At 44.9% G+C, this 26,322-nt stretch overlaps 1 protein-coding gene across 1 annotated transcript; it reads right to left on the bottom strand.

The window, feature by feature from the left end:
• Positions 1-1,605: 1,605 nt before the first annotated feature.
• On the bottom strand, positions 1,606-26,042 carry LOC130197353 (patatin-like phospholipase domain-containing protein 7; the record flags this gene model as incomplete). The annotated part of the gene is made up of 28 exons (XM_056419996.1): positions 24,989-26,042; positions 23,799-23,873; positions 23,592-23,679; positions 22,482-22,555; positions 22,232-22,326; positions 21,757-21,897; positions 20,499-20,658; positions 20,306-20,386; positions 17,451-17,579; positions 17,232-17,312; positions 16,651-16,765; positions 15,531-15,608; positions 14,488-14,567; positions 14,076-14,225; positions 10,739-10,816; positions 9,130-9,335; positions 8,896-9,027; positions 8,685-8,808; positions 8,020-8,209; positions 7,413-7,562; positions 6,198-6,261; positions 5,924-6,092; positions 5,300-5,482; positions 5,105-5,223; positions 4,030-4,186; positions 2,818-2,934; positions 2,664-2,733; positions 1,606-1,808 (listed from the first exon to the last, which is right to left on the bottom strand). Coding segments are annotated over exons 1-28 (3,351 nt in total), but the record flags the coding sequence as incomplete, so codon positions are not given.
• Between the last annotated feature and the right edge of the window lie 280 nt (positions 26,043-26,322).

A 26,322-nucleotide genomic window follows, 5' to 3' on the forward strand; every position in this document is an offset into this window, starting at 1 on the left:
ACACTGAGCCTCCTCCTCCTCTCTCCTTATGGACGCTTAGGATACACTGAGCCTCCTCCTCTCCTCTCTCCTTATGGACGCTTAGGATACACTGAGCTCCTCTCTCTCCTCTCTCCTTATGGACGTTTAGAGACACTGAGCTCCTCTCCTCTCCCTTATGGACGCTTAGGATACACTGAGCCCTCTCCTCTCCCTTATGGACGCAGGAGACACTGAGCCCTCTCCTCTCCTCTCTCCTTATGGACGCTTAGGATACACTGAGCCCTCCTCCCCTCTCTCCTTATGACGCGCATAGGATACACTGAGCTCCTCTCTCTCTCCTTATGGACGCTAGGATACACTGAGCTCCTCTCTCCTCTCTCCTTATGGACGCTTAGGATACACTGAGCTCCCCTCTCCTCTCTCTCCTTATGGACGTTTAGGATACACTGAGCCCTCTCTCCTCCTCTCTCCTTATGGACGCTTAGGATACACTGAGCTCCTCTCTCCTCTCTCCTTATGGACGCTTAGGATACACTGAGCCCTCTCTCTCTCTCCATATGGACGCTTAGGATACACTGAGCTCCTCTCTCCTCTCTCCTTATGGACGCTTAGGATACACTGAGCTCCTCTCTCCTCTCCTCTCTCCTTATGGGCGTTTAGGATACACTGAGCTCCTCTCTCCTCTCTCCTTATGGACGCCAGGATACACTGAGCTCCTCTCCTCTCTCCCTTATGGACGCTAGGATACACTGAGCTCCTCTCTTCTCTCCTCTCTCCTTATAGACGTTTAGGATACACTGAGCTCCTCTCTCCTCTCTCTCCTTATGGACGCTTAGGATACACTGAGCTCCTCTCTCCTCTCTCTCCTTATGGACGCTTAGGATACAATGAGCCCCTCTCTCCTCTCCTTATGGACGCTAGGATACACTGAGCTCCTCTCTACTCTCTCCTTATGGACGCTAGGATACACTGAGCCCTCTCTCCCTCTCTCCTTATGGACGTTTAGGATACACTGAGCTCCTCTCTCCTCTCTCCTTATGGACGCTAGGATACACTGAGCTCCTCTCTCCTTATGGACGCTTAGGATACACTGAGCTCCTCTCTCCTCTCTCCTTATGGACGCTTAGGATACACTGAGCTCCTCTCTCTTCTCTCCTTAAGGACGCTTAGGATACACTGAGCCCTCTCTCTCCTCTCTCCTTATGGACGCTTAGGATACACTGAGCTCCTCTCTCCTCTCTCCTTATGGACGCTTAGGATACACTGAGCTCCTCTCTCCTCTCTCCTTATGGACGTTTAGGATACACTGAGCTCCTCTCTCCTCTCTCCTTATGGACGCTTAGGATACACTGAGCCCTCTCTCCTCTCTCCTTATGGACGCTAGGATACACTGAGCTCCTCTCTCTCTCTCCTTTCTCCTCCTCTCTCCTTATGGACGTTTAGGATACACTGAGCTCCTCTCTCCTCTCTCCTTATGGACGCTTAGGATACACTGAGCTCCTCTCTCCTCTCTCCTTATGGACGCTTAGGATACACTGAGCTCCTCTCTCCTCTCTCTCCTTATGGACGCTTAGGATACACTGAGCTCCTCTCTCCTCTCTCCTTATGGACGCTTAGGAGACACTGAGCTCCTCTCTCCTCTCCTCTCTCCTTATGGATGTTTAGGATACACTGAGCTCCCACAGCCAGGTGAGGCTCGTGTCTCTCACCAGGCAGGTTGTTGGTGTAGCCTCCGTCCATGAGGAGGTGTCCATCTTTGGGGTCACAGAGTGGAGGCAGGTACCCAGACAGGGACATGCTGGCTCGGACGTAGCGCCACAACGACCCTAGAGACCAAAAGGAGTGGAAAGACTTTAAGAACTATTATACATCGTTTTCTTTTTTTAATTTTTTCCATTCTGTCTCTTTGTTGTTGTTCATCCTATGTTTTACACTTCTTGCTATAAATATGTCTACAAAGCTGCACATGTAATGTCAACTGTCTGAAAGACAATATAAGATAACATAACCCTAACCATAATATAAGATAACATAACCCTAACCATAATATAAGATAATATAACCTTAACCCTAATATAAGATAACATAACCCTAACCCTAATATAAGATAACCCTAATATAACATAACCCTAATATAAGATAACATAACCCTAACCCTAATATAAGATAACCCTAATATAAGATAACATAACCCTAATATAAGATAACCCTAATATAAGATAACATAACCCTAACCCTAATATAAGATAACCCTAATATAACATAACCCTAATATAACATAACTCTAAGATAACATAACTCTAAGATAACATAACCCTAATATAACATAACTCTAATATAACATAACCCTAATATAACATAACTAACCATTGTATGTCTAATTGATGCCTACTTTCCTTTTTTTTAAAGAAAGAAACCAGTTCAAACCAGTATGAGAACATGCTTTACATGTCCCCGTCATCAAGGGACCACACAGGTTCTTTAGTATTGAGCTTCATTCCTTTACCTTGATGCCCACGCCACCACCAGGGAAACATGCAACTCATTTACTACGTTAACGAGTCGTATTTTGGGGTGAAGAAGAGAAGAGATTCCCAGAAACTTAAATGTATAAAATGATTTTCCATCTTAAAAAGAAGAAGCTGAATGTTTTCTAAACAGAAACATAAAGTTCCCCAGACCGTCGGTGTGAACTCTCATGGAGGACGCCGTGATGTCTGTTGTGATGTTGAAGTACGGCAGCCACAGGTCCTAGACAACACACACACAACATTATTATGATTGAATGATTATCTCAGGTGCGCTGATTGTGGCTCTGGGACAACTAACCCTCACCTCGATCTGTTTGCCCTTGAAGATGGAGCTCAGGCCGGAGTTAAAGGAAGCTCCAGAAAACATGGAGGTCACGGGGTAGGTCAGGTCCAAGATCTTCTTAAAGTAAGAGGTCATATCCTGAGAATGAAACAAGGGGAATGAAGAAAAGTGTTTCCCCAAAGATTCTCTTAAGAAACACACACTGACGTTCAGAAGTTTGGAGTCATCCAGACAATTTGGTGTTTTTCATGAAAACTCACTTTTATTTATCAAATGATTTGCAACATGAATATAAAATCTAGTCAAGACGTTGACGAGGTTATAAATAATGATGTTTATAGTAAATATTAATGTAGTTCTTCTTATGGCTCAAAGGAAGGCCAGTTTTATAGCTTCTCTCAGCAGCATAACTGTTTTCAGCTGCGCTCACATAAAAAGGGTTTAAAGGGTTTTCTACCCCTCCTCTAGTCTTCTAAGGCGATAACACAATGTACCACTAGAACACTGGAGATGGGCCTCTATACACCTCTGTAGAGCGTTAGGGTTAACCCTAACTTTAACCCTCTATACACCTATGTAGAGCGTTAGGGTTAACCCTAACTTTAAACCTCTATACACCTCTGTAGAGCGTTAGGGTTAACCCTAACTTTAAACCTCTATACACCTATGTAGAGCGTTAGGGTTAACCCTAACTTTAAACCTCTATGCACCTCTGTAGAGCATTTGGGTTAACCCTAACTTTAAACCTCTATACACCTCTGTAGAGCGTTAGGGTTAACCCTAACTTTAAACCTCTATACACCTCTGTAGAGCGTTAGGGTTAACCCTAACTTTAAACCTCTATACACCTCTGTAGAGCGTTAGGGTTAACCCTAACATTAAACCTCTATACACCTCTGTAGAGCGTTAGGGTTAACCCTAACTTTAACCCTCTATACACTATGTAGAGCGTTAGGGTTAATCCTAACTTTAACCCTCTACACACCTATGTAGAGACTTCATTAAACACCAGAGAATAGTCATTTACACATTAACTATGTAGAGAGAGTATTTCTGATTATTTATAAGTATCCTCATTGAATAAAACGGTGCTTTGAAAAATAAGGAAATTTCTACGTGACCCCAAACTTTTGACCGGTCATGTAATTGAAGTAGAGCAAACATGAGTCAAGAAAACTAAAAAAAGAGTTGTATAAATATAGCGTTCCCGTCTTCAGGGCGATGTCCACTCACCATGGCCCACTCCCGAGCCCGGACCCTCATGCGACTGTTGTTCTTCTCCTCGGCGTACAGCGCCCCCATCAGGGCGCCGATGGAGGTGCCGCCCACCATGTCCACCGGGATGCCGGCCTCGTTCAGAGCCCGCAGGATGCCCACCTGAGAGCAGCCCCTGGAGAAGAAGAGAGTCCTCCATCACATATAATCCAGATCAAACACTAGAAAAGTTCATTCTACCAATGTTTCATGTTTCATGTTTTTTCCGGTATTGAAATGTTGTCGGTAATGATATTTTCACTCATCAGAGAAGTTTACATCTAACTAACCACTGTGGTGAAACTTTACACACACTCAAATACCGGAGGCTAGGACACATATGGGCTGCAGTAATAGTTAGTTTTATCTGCTGTTGTCATGGTTACCAAGTGTGAGGTCGTGAGAGGAATACTCCACCTACCTCGTCACAGCTCCAGGACGAGCAGTGAGAGACAGAAAGATGTAGAAAACAACGATATTAAACCTTCTTATTCGAAAATATGTAATTTACACACATATGGATTGATTTAGATTGATGGCGGTACGGAAGGAAAGGAGCTTCAAACCTTCCTTACTCAGTTCCTTCCTTTACGAAAGGAAAGGAGCTTCACTCCTTCCTTACTTAGCTCCTTCCTTTACGAAAGGAAAGGAGCTTTAACCTTACCTTAACTATAGGAAAGGAGCTTCAATCCTACCTTAACTATAGGAAAGGAGCTTCAATCCTTCCTTACTTAGCTCCTTCCTTGAAAAAAGGAAATGAGCATCAATGGGGGGGAAGTATCTCAGATTTAACAAGTTGAAGTTCATCTCCTGAACGTTGTAGTTTCAGACTCAGAACTACGTAGTTCAGTGAAAGTGGAGTCAGGTTCTCTAAACACTGCGGTTGTCGTCTCCTAACTCCTCATGAACTCTCCTTCCCATCTTTCCTCAACCCCGTTACGTTTTCCAGAGATATCAAGGACAAGTGGTTAGGAATAGACGTTAGGAGGTCATTCCTGGACTCTTCCACCACAGCCTAAGCCTTACAATGCGTTAGTGTATTATCCCTCCTTACCTGGCGCCCCCTCCCCCGAGCACCAGGGCGATGCTGTTGCCGGTGAGAATCCTGGCCAGACGGGAGAAGTCAGAATGGCGGTCTGGACACTTCTCAAACACGCGCTGGTACAACTCCCTCTGGAGGAGAAGAGGCGCGTTAGAACTGTTAGAACAGAACTACCCACTGAAGACCCGGCGGGCTGGCGGTCCGCACCAGTTTCGGTAAACTCCTCCGGGAGAAGACTCTGCGGGGGCAGGACAGGTGATGGTGTCTGGAGATCCAGCTCCTCATGTTGAGCCACTCGGCCGTCCCTCTGGGGGGGGGGCCGTCCTCCTTGTGGAGCAACACCAGCTGCTTCTGGGACCGCACGGCGCCGCCCTCCAGCATCCGCTCCATCTGCAGGAAGAGGAAGTGGCTTCAGATCATAAACAGGAAGAGGAAGTGGCTTCAGCTCATGGACAGGAAGAGGAAGTGGCTTCAGCTCATAAACAGGAAGAGAATAAAGCTTCAGATGATAAACAGGAAGAGGAAGGAGCTTCAGATCATAAACAGGAAGTAGCTTCAGCTCATAAACAGGAAGAGGAAGTAGCTTCAGCTCATGGACAGGAAGAGGAAGTAGCTTCAGATTATAAACAGTAAGAGGAAGTAACTTCGGATCATAAACAGGAAGAGGATAAAGCTGCAGCTCATAAACAGGAAGAGGAAGTAACTTTGGATCATAAACAGGAAGAGGATAAAGCTGCAGCTCCTAAACAGGAAGAGGAAGTAGCTTCAGCTCACTGAATGAACATGTCTGCTGGTTGAAGTCTTGAACTTCCCGCGTGTGCCTGAACTCACCTCCCCCACGGTGGGCTCCTGCTCCCCCAGGCCCACCATGAGGATGCAGTCGGCCTGGCGGATGCAGCGCTGCGTCCAGGGCGTGAGGCTCGGGTCGGACTGGTACAGCACGATGCGGTGGATGTCCTCCTGCTGGCCCAGCCAGCTGGACAGACGGTACTCATGGACGCTGGAGATGAGCAGACGCCATGTTCACTGACGCTATGAATCAATGTCTTGTGTTCAGAGGGAATCAAACTTCATAACCAGCCACGCCTCGTGTACGTTTACGCACCTGTCCAGAGCAGCGGAGCCGAGGCGCTGCTTGATGAGGTCACTGGTCAGGAGGAGAGTGGGACCTTCAGAAACACATCAGATGAGTCTTTATAATAGGACTTTAATAAAGTTTAATGGATAATCTAAAGTAGATCCTCCTAACCCGTAAACATGGGTATTAGAATGAGTGGAACCAATCACAACCTTCCCTCCTAGAGGGGCCTTCATCACTGAACCAATCACAACCTTCCCTCCTAGAGGGGCCTTCATCACTGAACCAATCACAACCTTCCCTCCTAGAGGGGCCTTCATCACTGAACCAATCACAACCTTCCCTCCTAGAGGGGCCTTCATCACTGAACCAATCACAACCTTCCCTCCTAGAGGGGCCTTAATCACTTAACCAATCACAACCTTCCCTCCTAGAGGGGCCTTAATCACTTAACCAATCACAACCTTCCCTCCTAGAGGGGCCTTAATCACTGAACCAATCACAACCTTCCCTCCTAGAGGGGCCTTCATCACTGAACCAATCACAACCTTCCCTCCTAGAGGGGCCTTCATCACTGAACCAATCACAACCTTCCCTCCTAGAGGGGCCTTCATCACTGAACCAATCACAACCTTCCCTCCTAGAGGGGCCTTCATCACTGAACCAATCACAACCTTCCCTCCTAGAGGGGCCTTAATCACTTAACCAATCACAACCTTCCCTCCTAGAGGGGCCTTAATCACTTAACCAATCACAACCTTCCCTCCTAGAGGGGCCTTAATCACTGAACCAATCACAACCTTCCCTCCGAGAGGGGCCTTCATCACTGAACCAATCACAACCTTCCCTCCTAGAGGGGCCTTAATCACTGAACCAATCACAACCTTCCCTCCTAGAGGGGCCTTCATCACTGAACCAATCACAACCTTCCCTCCTAGAGGGGCCTTCATCACTGAACCAATCACAACCTTCCCTCCTAGAGGGGCCTTAATCACTGAACCAATCACAACCTTCCCTCCTAGAGGGGCCTTCATCACTTAACCAATCACAGTTCATGTGTGTGTGTGTGGTTGTGTGTTTGTCTGTGTGTGGTTGTGTATGCGTCTGTGTGTGTCTCTCTGTGTGTGTGTGTGTGTCTCTGTGTGTCTCTCTGTGTGTGTATGTGTGTCTGTGTGTGTGTGTATCTGTGGTTGTGTGTGTGTGGTTGTGTGTGTGTGTGTGTGTGTGGTAGTGTGTGTGTACCGATGCCACTCAGCGCGTGGTGCAGCTCCAGGCTGAAGGCCGTGAGAGGAACCTCCTCAGACACGGGCAGGATGCACACCGTGGACAGGTTGGTCGTCTGGTTGCCAGCGTCCCACTTGCTGGTCGGGGTGTGAAGGGCCAGACTCCGAGCTGCAGGGCCACAGAGGGATGTCATGGGGCAGTAAGGTTTAATGTTGTATATATGCTCTGTTTACATCTACAGTATAGTGTTATTAAATACTAAAACATGTCACGCTACATTGAGAAGACTGAACAGGACTGGATCAAATAATATGAATATAAAAGAGTCATCAGGGGCATCATTAGGCCTTTTTTAGGGGCAGCTTCAAACTTCTGTTTCTCACATGCGTGTGTTCTGGTTTGTATGTGTTCTCCCTCTTCACTAGTGGAATCCCTAGTGCACTACGACCTGGGGGAGGTTAAGTACCGACGGAATCCCTAGTGCACTAGGACCTGGGGGAGGTTAAGTACCGATGGAATCCCTAGTGCACTAGGACCTGGGGGAGGTTAAGTACCGATGGAATCCCTAGTGCACTAGGACCTGGGGGAGGCTGCTGCGCTGGCTTTCTCACTCGTGTGTGGTTACCTGCCAGGGGCCCGTTGCCCTGCTGCATGTTGCCCAGGATCTTCTTCCCCAGCAGGTGGATGAGCCTGGTGACCACCTGGGGGTACCTCCTCTTGATGGAGTTCAGCGCTCCTTCAGGGAGCTTGGCGAGCTCCGAGTCCCTGATGGCGTGGACCGTGGTGGCCCGGTTCATGTGGGTCAAGGCCTCCACCTGGACAACCACACAGGTGTAGGACTGGATGAGCTCTCGATATAATGCTTTGCTCCTCAAGACTTAAGGTCTTTAAGACTTTAGTTCTTCAGACTTCAGGTCTTCAGACTTTAGGTCTTCAGACTTTAGGTCTTCAGACTTTCAGTCTTTAAGACTTCAGGTCTACAGACTTTAGGTCTTCAGACTTTCGGTCTTTAGACTTTAGTTCTCCAGACGTCAGATCTTTAGACTTCAAGCCTTTAGACTTTAGGTCTTTTGACTTTAGGTCTTTAAGACTTCAGGTCTTTAAGACTTCAGGTATTTGGACTTTAGGTCTTTTGACTTTAGGTCTTTAAGACTTCAGGTCTTTAGACTTTAGGTCTTTAAGACTTCAGGTATTTAGACTTTAGGTCTTTTGACTTTAGGTCTTTAAGACTTCAGGTCTTTCAGACTTTAGGTCTTTAAGGCTTTAGGTCTTTAGACTCGGACCACTCACCACACCAATCAGGTCTCCGCGGCCGTACTCTCCAGCCAGCTCCTTCTTCCCATCATCCTTTGCAATGACGGAGCGCAGCCGGCCGCTGAGGACGATGTAGGTGCTGTCGGACTTGTCTCCCTGTCTACAAACAATCAGAGAGCAACCAAATCAAAGTACTGTAATAAAGTACCCTGGATGTTGCTGACACATTCATTCTTTTGGTAGATACCTGTAGACGGCGCGGCCTGCCTCCACCGCCATCCAGTCCAGGGCGAAGTCGATCTGCCGGACGAAGGGCGACACCCTCTTCACCACCATGTGAGCCACGTTCAGCACCAAGCGAGGCTCCTCGCGCATCATCCTGACAAGCCAGAGACAGGTGTGTGATCCCACAGGTGAGGTGGGAAGAAGACACGTTGGAACCCTAAAGACATGCTGAATATTTGCTCTGAGGTGATCCTACTCATAGAAGTGGGCCTTGGATATGGAGAGGAAGGTGCAGTCTCTGTGAGCTCGCACAGTGAAGATAAGGGGCTCCCCCGTGAGGACGGCCAGGTGACCCACCATCTCCCCCTGGTGGGTGACGAACAGCAGCGTGTCCTCCTCGCGGTCGATCATCCGCTGGTAGACGTGGAGCGACCCGGAGATCACAAACTCAACGCTCACATCCTGGAGGAGACGAGGGGAGGAGATATGAGACGAGGAGAGGAGATATGAGACGAGGAGAGGAGATATGAGACGAGGAGAGGAGATATGAGACGAGGAGAGGAGATATGAGACGTGGAGAGGAGCTTTAGGCGTGGGAGGAGATATGAGAGAGGAGGAGAGATATGAGACGAGGAGGAGGAGATATGAGGCGAGGAGATGAGGAGAGGAGAGGAGAGGAGGAGAGGCGAGGAGAGGAGGTATGAGGCGAGAGGAGGTATGAGGAGAGAGGTATGAGGCGAGGAGAGGAGATATGGAGAGAGGAGGTATGAGACGAGGAGAGGAGATATGAGACGAGAGAGAGGAGATATGAGGCGAGAGGAGGTATGAGACGAGGAGAGGAGATATGAGACGAGGAGAGGAGATATGAGACGAGGAGAGGAGATATGAGACGAGGAGAGGAGATATGAGACGAGGAGAGGAGATATGAGACGAGGAGAGGAGATATGAGACGAGGAGAGGAGGTATGAGACGAGGAGAGGAGATATGAGGCGAGGAGGAGGTATGGGGAGAGGAGGTATGAGACGAGGAGAGGAGGTATGAGACGAGGAGAGGAGATATGAGACGAGGAGAGGAGATATGAGACGAGGAGAGGAGGTATGAGACGAGGAGAGGAGATATGAGACGAGGAGAGGAGGTATGAGACGAGGAGAGGAGGTATGAGACGAGGAGAGGAGATATGAGACGAGGAGAGGAGATATGAGACGAGGAGAGGAGATATGAGACGAGGAGAGGAGATATGAGACTAGGAGGAGATATGAGACGAGGAGAGGAGATATGAGACGAGGAGAGGAGATATGAGACGAGGAGAGGAGGTATGAGACAAGGAGAGGAGATATGAGACGAGGAGAGGAGGTATGAGACAAGGAGAGGAGATATGAGACGAGGAGAGGAGGTATGAGACGAGGAGAGGAGATATGAGACAAGGAGAGGAGATATGAGACAAGGAGAGGAGATATGAGACGAGGAGAGGAGGTATGAGACGAGGAGAGGAGATATGAGACGAGGAGAGGAGATATGAGACGAGGAGAGGAGATATGAGACGAGGAGAGGAGGTATGAGACGAGGAGAGGAGATATGAGACGAGGAGAGGAGGTATGAGACGAGGAGAGGAGATATGAGACGAGGTATGAGACGAGGAGAGGAGATATGAGACGAGGAGAGGAGATATGAGACGAGGAGAGGAGATATGAGACGAGGAGAGGAGGTATGAGACGAGGAGAGGAGATATGAGACGAGGAGAGGAGGTATGAGACGAGGAGAGGAGATATGAGACGAGGAGAGGAGGTATGAGACGAGGAGAGGAGGTATGAGACGAGGAGAGGAGATATGAGACGAGGAGAGGAGGTATGAGACGGGTCACTGACCTGGTCTCCCTGGTGGGCCACAACAGTTCCGGCTTTGACTTGCCGTAGCTTCACCCTCCCCTCCAGCAGATTGGGGTTCTGGTGAAATGACAGTTGAAATCACAGAGACATTTTACCTCAACTAAATAGATTCAGAATTTCCAAGTATTTCAGTATTTCACTGTTGTTCAATTCTTTCATTTGTGAAATAAGAAAATGAGTCAGAACAACTGGTTCAAATGTTTGTTACTTCAAGACTAGATCACTGCAACTCCTTATTATCATCTGCTCTATAAGTCTCTTAGGTCAACTCCTTATTATCAGGCTGCTCTATAAGTCTCTTAAGTCAACTCCTTATTATCAGGCTGCTCTATAAGTCTCTTAAGTCAACTCCTTATCAGTCTGCTCTATAAGTCTCTTAGGTCAACTCCTTATTATCAGGCTGCTCTATAAGTCTCTTAAGTCAACTCCTTATTATCAGGCTGCTCTATAAGTCTCTTAAGTCAACTCCTTATGATCATCTGCTCTATAAGTCTCTTAAGTCAACTCCTTATTATCAGGCTGCTCTATAAGTCTCTTAGGTCAACTCCTTATGATCAGGCTGCTCTATAAGTCTCTTAAGTCAACTCCTTATGATCATCTGCTCTATAAGTCTCATAGGTCAACTCCTTATGATCAGGCTGCTCTATAAGTCTCTTAGGTCAACTCCTTATTATCAGGCTGCTCTATAAGTCTCTTAAGTCAACTCCTTATTATCAGGCTGCTCTATAAGTCTCTTAGGTCAACTCCTTATTATCAGGCTGCTCTATAAGTCTCTTAGGTCAACTCCTTATTATCAGGCTGCTCTATAAGTCTCTTAAGTCAACTCCTTATTATCAGGATGCTCTATAAGTCTCTTAGGTCAACTCCTTATGATCAGGCTGCTCTATAAGTCTCTTAAGTCAACTCCTTATGATCAGGCTGCTCTATAAGTCTCTTAAGTCAACTCCTTATTATCAGGCTGCTCTATAAGTCTCTTAGGTCAACTCCTTATGATCAGGCTGCTCTATAAGTCTCTTAAGTCAACTCCTTATGATAATCTGCTCTATAAGTCTCATAGGTCAACTCCTTATGATCAGGCTGCTCTATAAGTCTCTTAGGTCAACTCCTTATTATCAGGCTGCTCTATAAGTCTCTTAAGTCAACTCCTTATTATCAGGCTGCTCTATAAGTCTCTTAGGTCAACTCCTTATTATCAGGCTGCTCTATAAGTCTCTTAAGTCAACTCCTTATTATCAGGCTGCTCTATAAGTCTCTTAGGTCAACTCCTTATGATCAGGCTGCTCTATTAGTCTCTTAAGTCAACTCCTTATTATCAGGCTGCTCTATAAGTCTCTTAGGTCAACTCCTTATGATCAGGCTGCTCTATAAGTCTCTTAAGTCAACTCCTTATGATCATCTGCTCTATAAGTCTCATAGGTCAACTCCTTATGATCAGGCTGCTCTATAAGTCTCTTAGGTCAACTCCTTATTATCATCTGCTCTATAAGTCTCTTAGGTCAACTCCTTATTATCAGGCTGCTCTATAAGTCTCTTAGGTCAACTCCTTATTATCATCTGCTCTATAAGTCTCTTAGGTCAACTCCTTATTATCAGGCTGCTCTATAAGTCTCTTAAGTCAACTCCTTATTATCAGGATGCTCTATAAGTCTCTTAGGTCAACTCCTTATGATCAGGCTGCTCTATAAGTCTCTTAAGTCAACTCCTTATTATCAGGCTGCTCTATAAGTCTCTTAGGTCAACTCCTTATTATCAGGCTGCTCTATAAGTCTCTTAGGTCAACTCCTTATTATCAGGCTGCTCTATAAGTCTCTTAAGTCAACTCCTTATTATCAGGATGCTCTATAAGTCTCTTAGGTCAACTCCTTATGATCAGGCTGCTCTATAAGTCTCTTAAGTCAACTCCTTATGATCAGGCTGCTCTATAAGTCTCTTAAGTCAACTCCTTATTATCAGGCTGCTCTATAAGTCTCTTAGGTCAACTCCTTATGATCAGGCTGCTCTATAAGTCTCTTAAGTCAACTCCTTATGATAATCTGCTCTATAAGTCTCATAGGTCAACTCCTTATGATCAGGCTGCTCTATAAGTCTCTTAGGTCAACTCCTTATTATCAGGCTGCTCTATAAGTCTCTTAAGTCAACTCCTTATTATCAGGCTGCTCTATAAGTCTCTTAGGTCAACTCCTTATTATCAGGCTGCTCTATAAGTCTCTTAAGTCAACTCCTTATTATCAGGCTGCTCTATAAGTCTCTTAGGTCAACTCCTTATGATCAGGCTGCTCTATAAGTCTCTTAAGTCAACTCCTTATTATCAGGCTGCTCTATAAGTCTCTTAGGTCAACTCCTTATTATCAGGCTGCTCTATAAGTCTCTTAAGTCAACTCCTTATTATCAGGCTGCTCTATAAGTCTCTTAGGTCAACTCCTTATGATCAGGCTGCTCTATAAGTCTCTTAAGTCAACTCCTTATGATCATCTGCTCTATAAGTCTCTTAGGTCAACTCCTTATGATCAGGCTGCTCTATAAGTCTCTTAGGTCAACTCCTTATTATCATCTGCTCTATAAGTCTCTTAGGTCAACTCCTTATTATCAGGCTGCTCTATAAGTCTCTTAGGTCAACTCCTTATTATCATCTGCTCTATAAGTCTCTTAAGTCAACTCCTTATTATCAGGCTGCTCTATAAGTCTCTTAAGTCAACTCCTTATTATCAGCTGCTCTAATAAGCCTGTGTTGCTGTTATTTTTGGTAGTTTTACATCATGCCAACTTAGATAAAGTTCTTTATTTTCTGTAATGCAATTAAAAACAATTCTCAACTGAAATATTGCAAGCCTTTTATTCTTTTTAATATTGCTGATTATGGCTTACAGCTTAAGAAAACTCTAAAATCCTATCTCATAAAATTTTAATATTTCCTGAGACCAAGTTAAAAGATTTATAACAGCTGAGTGTTTGTCAAGGCTCAGGAAACCCTTGCAGGTGTTTCGGGTTAATTAGACAATTCAAGTGATTTGTTTAATACCCTACTAGTATACTTTTTCATGATATTCTAATATTTAGAGATAGGATATTTGAGTTTTCTTAAAAAGAATAAAAGGCTTGCAATATTTCAGTTGATTTGTAATGAATCCAGAATGCATTGACATTTTTGTTTAATTATATGAATGTGCATTGAATGTGTGACCTGATCCGATGTGAGGTCAAAGGTCAGGGATGTCAAACATGTATAGATTGTAAAGCCCTCTGAGGGGAGTTGGCAATGTTGGGCTGTACATAATAAACTGAATTGAACCAGTAAAACAGGTGAACTGTCCTCTACCTCTATCTTGATGACCTGCAGCAGATCCTTTTTGGCGGCTTGCAAAATGGCGTTCACTTTGTTGTGCTGGGCGTTTCCTCCTCCAGCGTCACTGTAGTGGTACACAGCAGACGGAGCGGGCTGCATGGTCACCGTCTTCTTTAGGATGGACTGAGGAGACAGGAAAGTGTCCATCACTAAGTCGACACCTATACAGTGTACTAGAGGGATCCATCGTAGTGGACATGCATTTCTTTGAGGCTCGACATAAAAACAAATGAAAAGGACTGAGGCCGTTTCTCTCAGACTCTTTCCTTCTCGTATTGGCTCCACAGCTTGTTAACGTGTTGCACTAATCGAGAAGCAAACTAAAGGCCACTACAAACTAGTTTGAAATGTGTCCCTTAGGTGTGTAAAGAACATCCTTAGAGACCTTCACCGCGTGAGGCAGAGTGTCTTCTTTGGAAACTTGAGCCCGTTCATAAACTCTCTTGAGGTCGGCTGACATTTGACCTGCACAATACAAAAACACATCATTAGGGTTGAGGGTCTGCATCATTTTTATTGATGCTTATTGTAGCCAGATGGACGAGTATGCAGATGTGATAGAGGCTGCTACGTTCTACTGGAGCATTCTCTACTTTCAGATTTCTTAATTTCTGATTTATTTGGAGAAACCGGACTCCTTATTGTAGAACCAGACATTCAGCACCCCAATAGATCCAGAATAATACGACTTCAGAACCACATTTCTCCTCCAGAAGATTGGATCAGCTTAAGCAATATAACAGAACACAGAAAGTGGGCGTGTGGGGTCCACGTAACCTTTAAGTAAAGTTTGCTGAAAAGTCTCTATTCTCATCGCAATTTATCTTTAAGGCCTTAAGATCATCCTTGGGCAAGATTGAAGTTGATCGGAGTAGTTTTTAGGGAGGGGCTTGTAACTGTTTAACGTTTAAAAAATTACAAAAACAGGCAAAATACGCCCAAAATGGCCAACTTTTGCGAATTATTGTAGCGTACACAATTTGTTATGCATGTTACAGGATGCAATACACATACACATGTTCATACAATGCAAGTTTGGAGTGATTAGTCTCTATACTGTTAGCGTTATGAGCATTGAAAAACAAAACAAGCCACTAAGAGGTTCATTGGTCCATATAATCTTAACACAATGAGATATCAAAAACATTTGATACATAGCAGCTGATATAGCTTCACTCGTGGTCTACAGAAAATTTGGTATGAATCGGACCCAGCGTGTAGGCGAACTGGCCGATTATGTGTTTTTCACAAAATTCAAAATGGCGGAAAAGCTAAGTAGGCGGAACTAAGAGGTGAGAGAGGTCAATGGGACATTCTGGGTGAGGGGCGGTCAAACTGAGGACGTCCACGTGATACGGCAAACTATTTGGTGAGTTTTAGTTAAGTATATATGTGTATACATGTGTGTGTGTGTGTGTGTGTGTGTACCTGTGACAGCCATCGGGGTGGAGGCAGAGCGGGACTTCCTGTATTTAGACGAGGACGCGTCAGACAGGCTGGACCTCTCTGTTGATGTGGAACAAGAACAGATTAACACACACACACACACACACACACACACACACACACACACACACACACACACACACACACACACACACACACACACACACACACACACACACACACACACACACACACACACACACACACACACACACACACACACACACACACACAACATGACCAGTGAACAGTAACCACACACACACACACACACAAACATGACCAGTGAACAGTAACCACACACACACACACACACACACACATGACCAGTGAACAGTAACCACACACACACACACACACAACATGACCAGTGAACAGTAACCACACACACACACACACACACAACATGACCAGTGAACAGTAACCACACACACACACACACACACATGACCAGTGAACAGTAACCACACACACACACACACACACACAACATGACCAGTGAACAGTAACCACACACACACACACACACACACACACACACAACATGACCAGTGAACAGTAACCACACACACACACACACACACATACAACATGACCAGTGAACAGTAACCACACACACACACACAACATGACCAGTGAACAGTAACCACACACACACACACACACAACATGACCAGTGAACAGTAACCACACACACACACACACACACAACATGACCAGTGAACAGTAACCACACACACACACACACACACAACATGACCAGTGAACAGTAACCACACACACACACACAACCTGACCAGTGAACAGTAACCACACACACACACACACACACAACCTGACCAGTGAACAGTAACCACACACACACACACACACAAACATGACCAGTGAACAGTAACCACACACACACACACACACACATGACCAGTGAACAGTAACCACACACACACACACACACACAAACATGACCAGTGAACAGTAACCACACACACACACAACCTGACCAGTGAACAGTAACCACACACACACACAACATGACCAGTGAACAGTAACCACACACACACACACACCATGACCAGTGAACAGTAACCACACACACACACACCTGCGTCTCCGCTCTCGGGCTCCTCGGGGTGTGAGGGCTGCCTGCGGAGGCCTCTGTGAGGATGACCTTCACCCAGAACATGAGCCACCGACACCAGGGAGATGGCCTGGCTCTCCTGGAGCACAGGGAGCAACATGGGGGAGGCGTGAATATATATATACAGGTATATATACCTATATATATATACTGTATATATAGGTATATATACTGTATATATATACTGTATATATATAGTATATATACCTAGATATATACACTGTATATATATATATACTGTATATATACAGTGTATATATATACTGTATATATATACTATATATATACACAGTATATATACCTAGATATATACACTGTATATATACATACTTCTTTATTGACTCCACACATTAGCTTGATTAGCTCAATGTTTGCTAACTCTAAGCTAACGTATAGAAAGTCGGACGTTGGTATTAAACAACAAAGGTTACTTTATAAATGTGTTATTATTATTAGTAGTATTATTATTATTATAAGACTATATACATACACATCACAACTGAGAGGAGGGGGGGGAAGAGGAGATATATAACCATAACCAGTACCGTGTTGAAGAGCTCCGTGGTCAAGCCCAGGTAGTTGTGTAAGGCAAGAAAGGTCACCCTCTGGAGACGCACCATGATGATCTACACACACACACACATCCACACAAACACACACAGACACACACACACAGGATTAGGGACTCACCTGGATGACCCGGACCACCTCCTCCTCTATCACACATGTGTCCTGGTCTCTGCTCCTGGTCTAGGAGGACTCACCTGGATGACCCGGACCAGAGTCTCAGGATACTTCTCGAACACGGACTGGAAGGCAGCAGCAGGGAGGCGCAGGATGGTGGAGGGCACGGCAGCTCGGGCCGACACCGTCTTGTAGGGAGCAGGGTACCCCTGATTATAGATCACAGAGAGGAGGAGGAGGAGGAGGAGGAGGTGTGAGGGAGACTTCTCAAAACAGAATCACATTGAGGACATACACTACCGTTCAAAAGTTTGGGATCACCCAGACAATTTCGTGTTTTCCATGAAAACTCACACTTTTATTTATCAAATGAGTTGCAAAATGTATAAAAAATATAGTCAAGACATTGACAAGGTTAGAAATAATGATTTGTATTTGAAGTATTAATTTTTTTCTTCAAACTTTGCTTTCGTCAAAGAATGCTCCTTTTGCAGCAATTCCAGCATTGCAGACCTTTGGCATTCTAGCTGTTAATTAGTTGAGGTAATCTGTTGAAATGTCACCCCGCTTCCTGAAGCACCTCCACCAGTTGGATTGGCTTGATGGGCACTTCTTGAGGACCATACGGTCAAGCTGCTCCCACAACAGCTCAATGGTTGAGATCTGGTGACTGGCCACTCCATTACAGACAGCAAGCTGCCTGCTTCTTCCCTCAAGAGTTCTTCACAATGTGGAGGTGTGCTTTGGGTCATTGTCCTGTTGGAGGAGGACATTGGCTCCAATCAAGCCGCCCACAGGGTATGGCATGGCGTTGCCAAATGGAGTGATAGCCTTCCTTATTTAAAATCCCTTTTACCTGCTACAAATCTCCCACTTTCCCAGCACCAAAGCAGCCCGAGACCATCACATGACCTCCATGCTTGACAGATGGTGTCAGGCACTCTTCCAGCATCTTTTCACCTGTTCTGCGTCTCACAAATGTTCTTCTGTGTGATCCAAACACCTCAAACTTGGATTCATCTGTCCAGAACACCTTTTCCCAATCTTCCTCTGTCCAATGCCTGTGTTCTTTTGCCCATACCAATCTTTTCTTTTCATTGGCCAGTCTCAGATATGGCTTTTTGTTTGCCACTCTGCCTAGAAGGCCAGCATCCCGGAGTCGCCTCTTCACTGTCGACGTTGACACTGGCGTTTGGCGGGTACCATTTAAAGAAGCTGCCAGTTGAGGACCTGTGAGGCGTCTATTTCTCAAACGAGAGACTCTAATGTACTTGTCTTCTTGCTGAGTTGTGCACCGGGGCCTCCCACTTCTCTTTCTGCTCTGGTTAGAGCCCGTTTGTGCTGTTCTCTGAAGGGAGTAGTACACACCGCTGTAGGACATTTTCAGTTTCTTTGCAATTTCTCGCATGGAATAGCCTTCATTTCTAAGAACAAGAATAGACTGGCGAGTTTCACAGGAAAGTTCTTTTTTTCTGGCCATTTAGAGTCTTATCGAACCCACAAATGTGATGCTCCAGATAATCAACTAGCTCAAAGGAAGGCCAGTTTTATAGCTTCTCTCATCAGCAAAACAGTTTTCAGCTGTGCTAACATAAGTGCACAAGGGTTTTCAAGGGTTTTCTAATCATCCATTAGTCTTCTAAGGCAGCGGTCCCCACCCTTTTTTGAGCCACGGACCGGTTCCGTGTCAGAAATTATTTTCACGGACCGGCAATATAAATGACGTAATAAATATGACGTCATACAATTATACGAAGGGCATAAAGTGCCAAAACTACAACTCATCATTACGCCAAATGTGAGCCGTGCTTGTTTACCTGCAACGAGCCGCTGATGGAGACGGCGACACAGACGTGTGTTTGGTCCGCTGCTCCTAACCGAGTTCTGGTCGCTGTCATTAGAACAGGCAGAGTTGTTGTGTGAAATGTCCCTTAAGGCCACCGTCCTTTGCATCTCCAACACATGTTCTTCTAGCTCGGACGGCTCGATTCACCGGGTGGGTTTGTTTACAAATGGGTTGCAGGTCTATTCTTTTGCAGTCGGGTCTTTTGTGGTTGGAGTACCGCTCAAACTCTTTTAAAAGCCTCTTCCACCCGGTCAACGTCTGAAACATGTAGAATGTTCCGCTGTTCACTCGCCCACACAGCAGCGACTTTATCGGCCAACTTGAAACCAGTTGTCATTTCCCTGAAGTGACAGAATTCATTGAGCAGGTTGAATATGTTTTAAGATTATTTGTCACTGTGCCGCCAGCAGAGGGTTCGGCGCGTGAGACTCGCCTGCAGCGATGAACCCGAACTTTAAGACTCCTGAACGCGGCTCAGACACACGGGTGGATCCGGTCCTTTTTCAAAAGAAGATATTTTTCCGACTGATTAAAAAAATAAAAAATAAACTTTATTTATTCACTTTTTTTCCGCGGCCCGGTTCCAACCCCGGGGGTTGGGGACCCCTGTTCTAAGGCGATTAGCAAACACAATGTACCATGAGAACACTGGAGTGATCGTTGATGGAAATGGGCCTCTATACACCTCTGGAGATATTTCATTAGAAACCAGACGTTTCCACCTAGAATAGTCATTTACCACATTAACAATGTAGAGAGTGTATTTCTGATTGGTTTAATGTTATCTTCATTGAAAAAAACAATGCATTTCTTTGAAAAATAAGGACATTTCTAAGTGATCCCAAACTTTTGAACGGTAGTGTATGTCGCTATGTTTTCTTGTATTTTTAATTCCCTTGTTCACTCTCTCGCTCACTGGAGACAGTTTGGAAACTGTCTCACAGCAGCCTCCCCCAGGTCCTAGTGCACTAGGGATTATGCACACATGTAGCATGTTAGAGTTATAAATGACGTAATGTGAGAAACAATAGTTGAATTTAATGACATCACATAAAAAGATGAAGAGGATCTGAGAGGATGGAGACTCACGGTGATGATGTCCAGGATGCTGAGCAGGCTGTGGACACTGTCTCCGGGGACAACGTCCTTCACCACAACGTCCGTCCCATCCTGCAGGAGAACACAGGGAACATGAGGAGAACACAGGGAACATGAGGAGAACACAGAGACACCTCACTAGAGGAGAACACAGCAGTGAGGAGGTGGTGTGAGGTCCTCTTACACTCTCGTGGATGCACAGCTCCAGGCGGCCGTCTTGAACCACGTAGATGCTGTCGTCGGTGTCCCCGGGCCTGAACAGCGCCTCCCCCTGGTGGAGCTGCACCAGCACCATGTGGCGGCACAGCTCCAGGAAGAGGGGCTTCTCGAAGTGGCCCAGCACCCTACAACACACGGGGGGAAGAGTTATAATCACTCTGAGGACGAGGACACGAGAGGTACAAGATATGTATCATAATAATGTAATATATATATATTAATGTTATGAACCCAAACTAGACTAAATGTGTACTAGATGTGTACTAGATGTCTCTGTGTGTACTAGATGTGTACTAGATGTCTCTGTGTGTACTAGATGTGAACTAGATGTGTACCAGATGTCTCTGTGTGTACTAGATGTGTACTAGATGTGTACTAGATGTCTCTGTGTGTACTAGATGTGTACTAGATGTGTACTTGATGTCTCTGTGTGTACTAGATGTGTACTAGATGTGCCCTAGATGTCACTGTGTACTAGATGTGTACTAGATGTCTCTGTGTGTACTAGATGTGTACTTGATGTCCCTGGGTGTACTAGATGTGTACAGTACACATCTAGTACACCCAGGGACATCAAGTACACATCTAGTACACACAGGGACATCTGGTACACATCTAGTACACACAGAGACATCTGGTACACATCTAGTACACACAGGGACATCAAGTACACATCTAGTACACACAGGGACATCTAGTACACATCTAGTACACATCTAGTACACACAGACATCTGGTACACATCTAGTACACATCTAGTACACACAGGGACATCAAGTACACATCTAGTACACACAGGGACATCTAGTACACATCTAGTACACACAGACATCTGGTACACATCTAGTACACATCTAGTACACACAGGGACATCAAGTACACATCTAGTACACACAGGGACATCTAGTACACATCTAGTACACACAGAGACATCTGGTACACATCTAGTACACACAGGGACATCAAGTACACATCTAGTACACACAGGGACATCAAGTACACATCTAGTACACACAGGGACATCTAGTACACATCTAGTACACACAGGGACATCTAGTACACATCTAGTACACACAGAGACATCTGGTACACATCTAGTACACATCTAGTACACACAGGGACATCAAGTACACATCTAGTACACATCTAGTACTACTAGATGTGTACTAGATGTCCCTGTGTGTACTAGATGTGTACTAGATGTCCCTGTGTGTGTTCTCTACCTGACGTTCTTCAGCATGTACAGCACCTCCGAGGGCAGGTTGGAGTTCTTCACATCGAACTCCGTGAGGTCGGCCTCCAGCAGACACGGAGGAGGCTCCTTGGGTTGCAGGGTGGGCGGCTCCCTCCGGATGCGGAGGATCCTAAAACACATTTGTGTGAAATACTTCATACTTTTAACAATGTACTGCTCTCCAAACTAAGTGTCTCTCTTTTAAACTGGAACTTAACTCTGTGTATGTATTACACAGCTTCCTTTTTCGGACATGTATTTGTGTTTTTAAAAGAAAACTGCTTCCGTTAACGAGCGTTTGGATATTGTATATTAGTAGTATCCCGTATTGAGTGGTACGGTATTTCTTTTCTCGCTTATCTTCTGTGATAATCTCAACTCAAGGTCCAAGCTAACGGACTGAGTCGTCACAAACTGAACTGGCTGATTCATCTGTGCACACGAGTGATGAAGAAGAGGCTCACTTGCGGGCGATGGACAGGACTTTGGTCCTCTTCCTCACTCGCTGACGGGACGCCGGGTTTGAGGAAGAGGAGGGCGGCGAGGACAGCGTCTGCACCTGCAACACGTTTCATCAAGTCAGGAATTATATTTATTTCATAAATAAAAGGAAAAACAGAAAGAAAGAAGAAAAGTGCAGATTGAGATGATGAAGTGATCCTAAGCTCAAGGAATCATTCAGATGTATTATTATTATAACATTTGGACTCTGACCTTTCTCATGATCTTCCGGCCATAGAACATCACCTTGTCCCTCTTCCTGAAGCGATAGTGTGGAGCGTCGGCCTCTGAAACACAGACCCACATTTAGACCCTACTGTACGGACCATTTAGACCCTAATGTACGGACCACCTAGACCCTACTGTATGGACCATTTAGACCCTAATGTACGGACCATTTAGACCCTAATGTACGGACCATTTAGACCCTAATGTACGGACCACCTAGACCCTACTCTATGGACCACCTAGACCCTACTCTATGGACCATTTAGACCCTACTCTATGGACCATTTAGACCCTACTCTATGGACCACCTAGACCCTACTGTATGGACCATTTAGACCCTACTCTATGGACCACCTAGACCCTACTGTATGGACCATTTAGACCCTACTCTATGGACCATTTAGACCCTACTCTATGGACCATTTAGACCCTACTCTATGGACCACCTAGACCCTACTGTATGGACCATTTAGACCCTACTCTATGGACCACCTAGACCCTACTGTATGGACCATTTAGACCCTACTCTATGGACCATTTAGACCCTACTGTATGGACCATTTAGACCCTACTCTATGGACCATTTAGACCCTACTCTATGGACCATTTAGACCCTACTCTATGGACCACCTAGACCCTACTGTATGGACCATTTAGACCCTACTCTATGGACCACCTAGACCCTACTGTATGGACCATTTAGACCCTACTCTATGGACCATTTAGACCCTACTGTATGGACCATTTAGACCCTACTCTATGGACCATTTAGACCCTACTCTATGGACCATTTAGACCCTACTGTACGGACCGGTCTGAGGCCCTCATACCTGCAGACTAACTTCATTTATTTTTGGAATATGACATACAGTATCAATAACCTTTACCATCTACAAAATGATGAACACTGGTTAAATGAACAGAAAACAAATGATCAGTTGAATGCATGCTTGTATCGACTGTTGTGGAACAATCACTCCAACCCAACCCCTACTCTGCTAACTGTGTATTTGTGTGTATTCTGCACATCTTTACATACTGCATCATCTGAGATAGTAATGTACTGAAACAGAACAGATTGTGAGAGGCACTGACTTGACCGCTTGTATCTTCTGTAAAGAAGGAACACAATGACTCCAACGAAAGACACAACTGTGGCAGCTCCAACCAGCACAGCCGTCCACTGGGAGAGAAACACACAACACGTTCAAACAAGTTCACTCTCTTCTTTAAAGAAATGACATTCATGCTGCCACTCCATCCTTTACTCCAGTGCACCGCATGACACATTTAATTGGTTACCATGTTGGCCTCCGTCCTCTCCTCCACGAACTGCGTCATCCGGGCCTTGATCTCACTGCCCAGTGGAACCAGGCTCTGGAACACCGAGAACAGGAACAACATTGAGATTAAATACACTGGACACAGACTCAAGCAGAGCAGTTGTAGACATGGTCAAGGACGTGGCTGGGATGGGTTACTACATGGGTCCATACGCACAGGGGCCTTCACCTATGAGGTCACTCAAAGAGATACCAAAGGACTAGTAAGAGATATAAAAGGACTAGTAAGAGATACCAAAGGACTATAAGAGATACCAAAGGACTAGTAAGAGATACCAAAGGACTACTAAGAGATACCAAAGGACTAGTAAGAGATACCAAAGGACTAGTAAGAGATACCAAAGGACTACTAAGAGATACCAAAGGACTAGTAAGAGATACCAAAGGACTACTAAGAGATACCAAAGGACTAGTAAGAGATACCAAAGGACTACTAAGAGATACCAAAGGACTAGTAAGAGATACCAAAGGACTACTAAGAGATACCAAAGGACTACTAAGAGATACCAAAGGACTAGTAAGAGATACCAAAGGACTAGTAAGAGATACCAAAGGACTCCTAAGAGATACCAAAGGACTAGTAAGAGATAACAAAGGACTAGTAAGAGATACCAAAGGACTAGTAAGAGATACCAAAGGACTAGTAAGAGATAACAAAGGACTACTAAGAGATACCAAAGGACTAGTAAGAGATACCAAAGGACTAGTAAGAGATACCAAAGGACTAGTAAGAGATATAAAAGGACTAGTAAGAGATACCAAAGGACTATAAGAGATACCAAAGGACTAGTAAGAGATACCAAAGGACTACTAAGAGATACCAAAGGACTAGTAAGAGATACCAAAGGACTAGTAAGAGATACCAAAGGACTACTAAGAGATACCAAAGGACTAGTAAGAGATACCAAAGGACTACTAAGAGATACCAAAGGACTAGTAAGAGATATAAAATGACTCCTAAGAGATACCAAAGGATTACTAAGAGACTCAAAATGATGACAAAGACACAAGACATACAAACATTTAAATTATATTAAAAAGAAGGAGCAAAACAACCACAAAGACATAACAAAACTATATACAAAGGCTCAACAATGATAGGGTCTTTGTGCCTTGGGACATGGATCTCAATGCATAGGAACCACATACCGGTATAATACTGCAGCTCTTCTCTTCATCATCGTCGCCCATTTCTGTTCAACAGAGAGGATGCAGCAGTGAAGTTACACGCTCTAGAGGGAAATTATAGCATGTAAACTATACAGTAGTGACCTTAAACTTATTCAACACCCATTTAAAATGAGGTTAATTGGCTCAATGTTCAACCGTTAATATATGTGTATATATGTTGTTGTATTACAGAATCTCAGTGTATATATATGTTGTTGTATTACAGAATCTCCGTGTGTATATATGTTGTTGTATTACAGAATCTCCGTGTGTATATATGTCATAGTATTATTGGATCTCAGTGTGTGTATTTGTGTGTATATATATGTGTGCATATATGTTGTAGTAATACAGAATCTCAGTGTATATATTTGTGTATATATGTAGTAGTATTACTGGAACTCAGTGTGTATATTTGGATATATTTCTGTGTATGTATGTTGATATATATATAGAATGTTGTTTAATGCTTTTAATGGTTGAATGTGAAGCACTTTGAATGGCCTTGTTGTTGAAATGTGCTCTACAAATAAACTTCTCTCTTCACTATATTTCGATGAAACTTTAGTGTTCAAAATACTCCGGGACTCAAACCCTCGACCCCAGCGCATTGCTCCACCCATCTGACACACAGCAGGCTTCAGAAGTCTGGGTTTTAGATCCCTTGGCCGGAGAAACAGAGGTCACAAGCTCAACGCTGGGAACCAGACACTGCCTACCCACGCGCATGCGCACACGCGGCTGTCATGCTTCGTTTGTTTGCCACTGATCGCGTCCCCATGTGTCCCGGGTCTGTCTGTAGTTTGACATCACACTTTAACAGCACGTAGAAAGCCAGCATGCAATTCCACAACTAGCGAAGAGGAGCGTGACTTTGTAGTGAACAGCGTAACGTGTAACCGTTACTCCTCATACACATGTCCACGCTGCGGTCCGCATCAATGCGAGAGGAACACGGAGTAAGAACTGACGGATACAAACGAGCAAATAAACCTCGAGCAGTAGAAGTGACGGTAACCCGAGCAAACAAGTCCGGAACAAGTCCCCCACGTACCTTTCTTGTGTCAAAGTTTGTGTCTATAGTTATACATGCCGAGAATAGTGTGGATGGTCAAAGCATATCCACATCCGGTAGTGTCTACCAAAATAAAGTTCTTATTGACGAACACTGACGAGGCCCAGACGGGCTGAAGGTGTTATGGACTGTGATTTAAGGGGATTGAAGGTGAAATTCAATAACTAGGTTTTACTCATAGTTCCCATCGATATTAACACAGAACAAGATACATATTTCCTTTGCGCATACCGAATGC

Source organism: Pseudoliparis swirei, chromosome 7 (genome assembly GCF_029220125.1).
Source record: "Pseudoliparis swirei isolate HS2019 ecotype Mariana Trench chromosome 7, NWPU_hadal_v1, whole genome shotgun sequence".
NCBI lineage: Eukaryota > Metazoa > Chordata > Actinopteri > Perciformes > Liparidae > Pseudoliparis > Pseudoliparis swirei.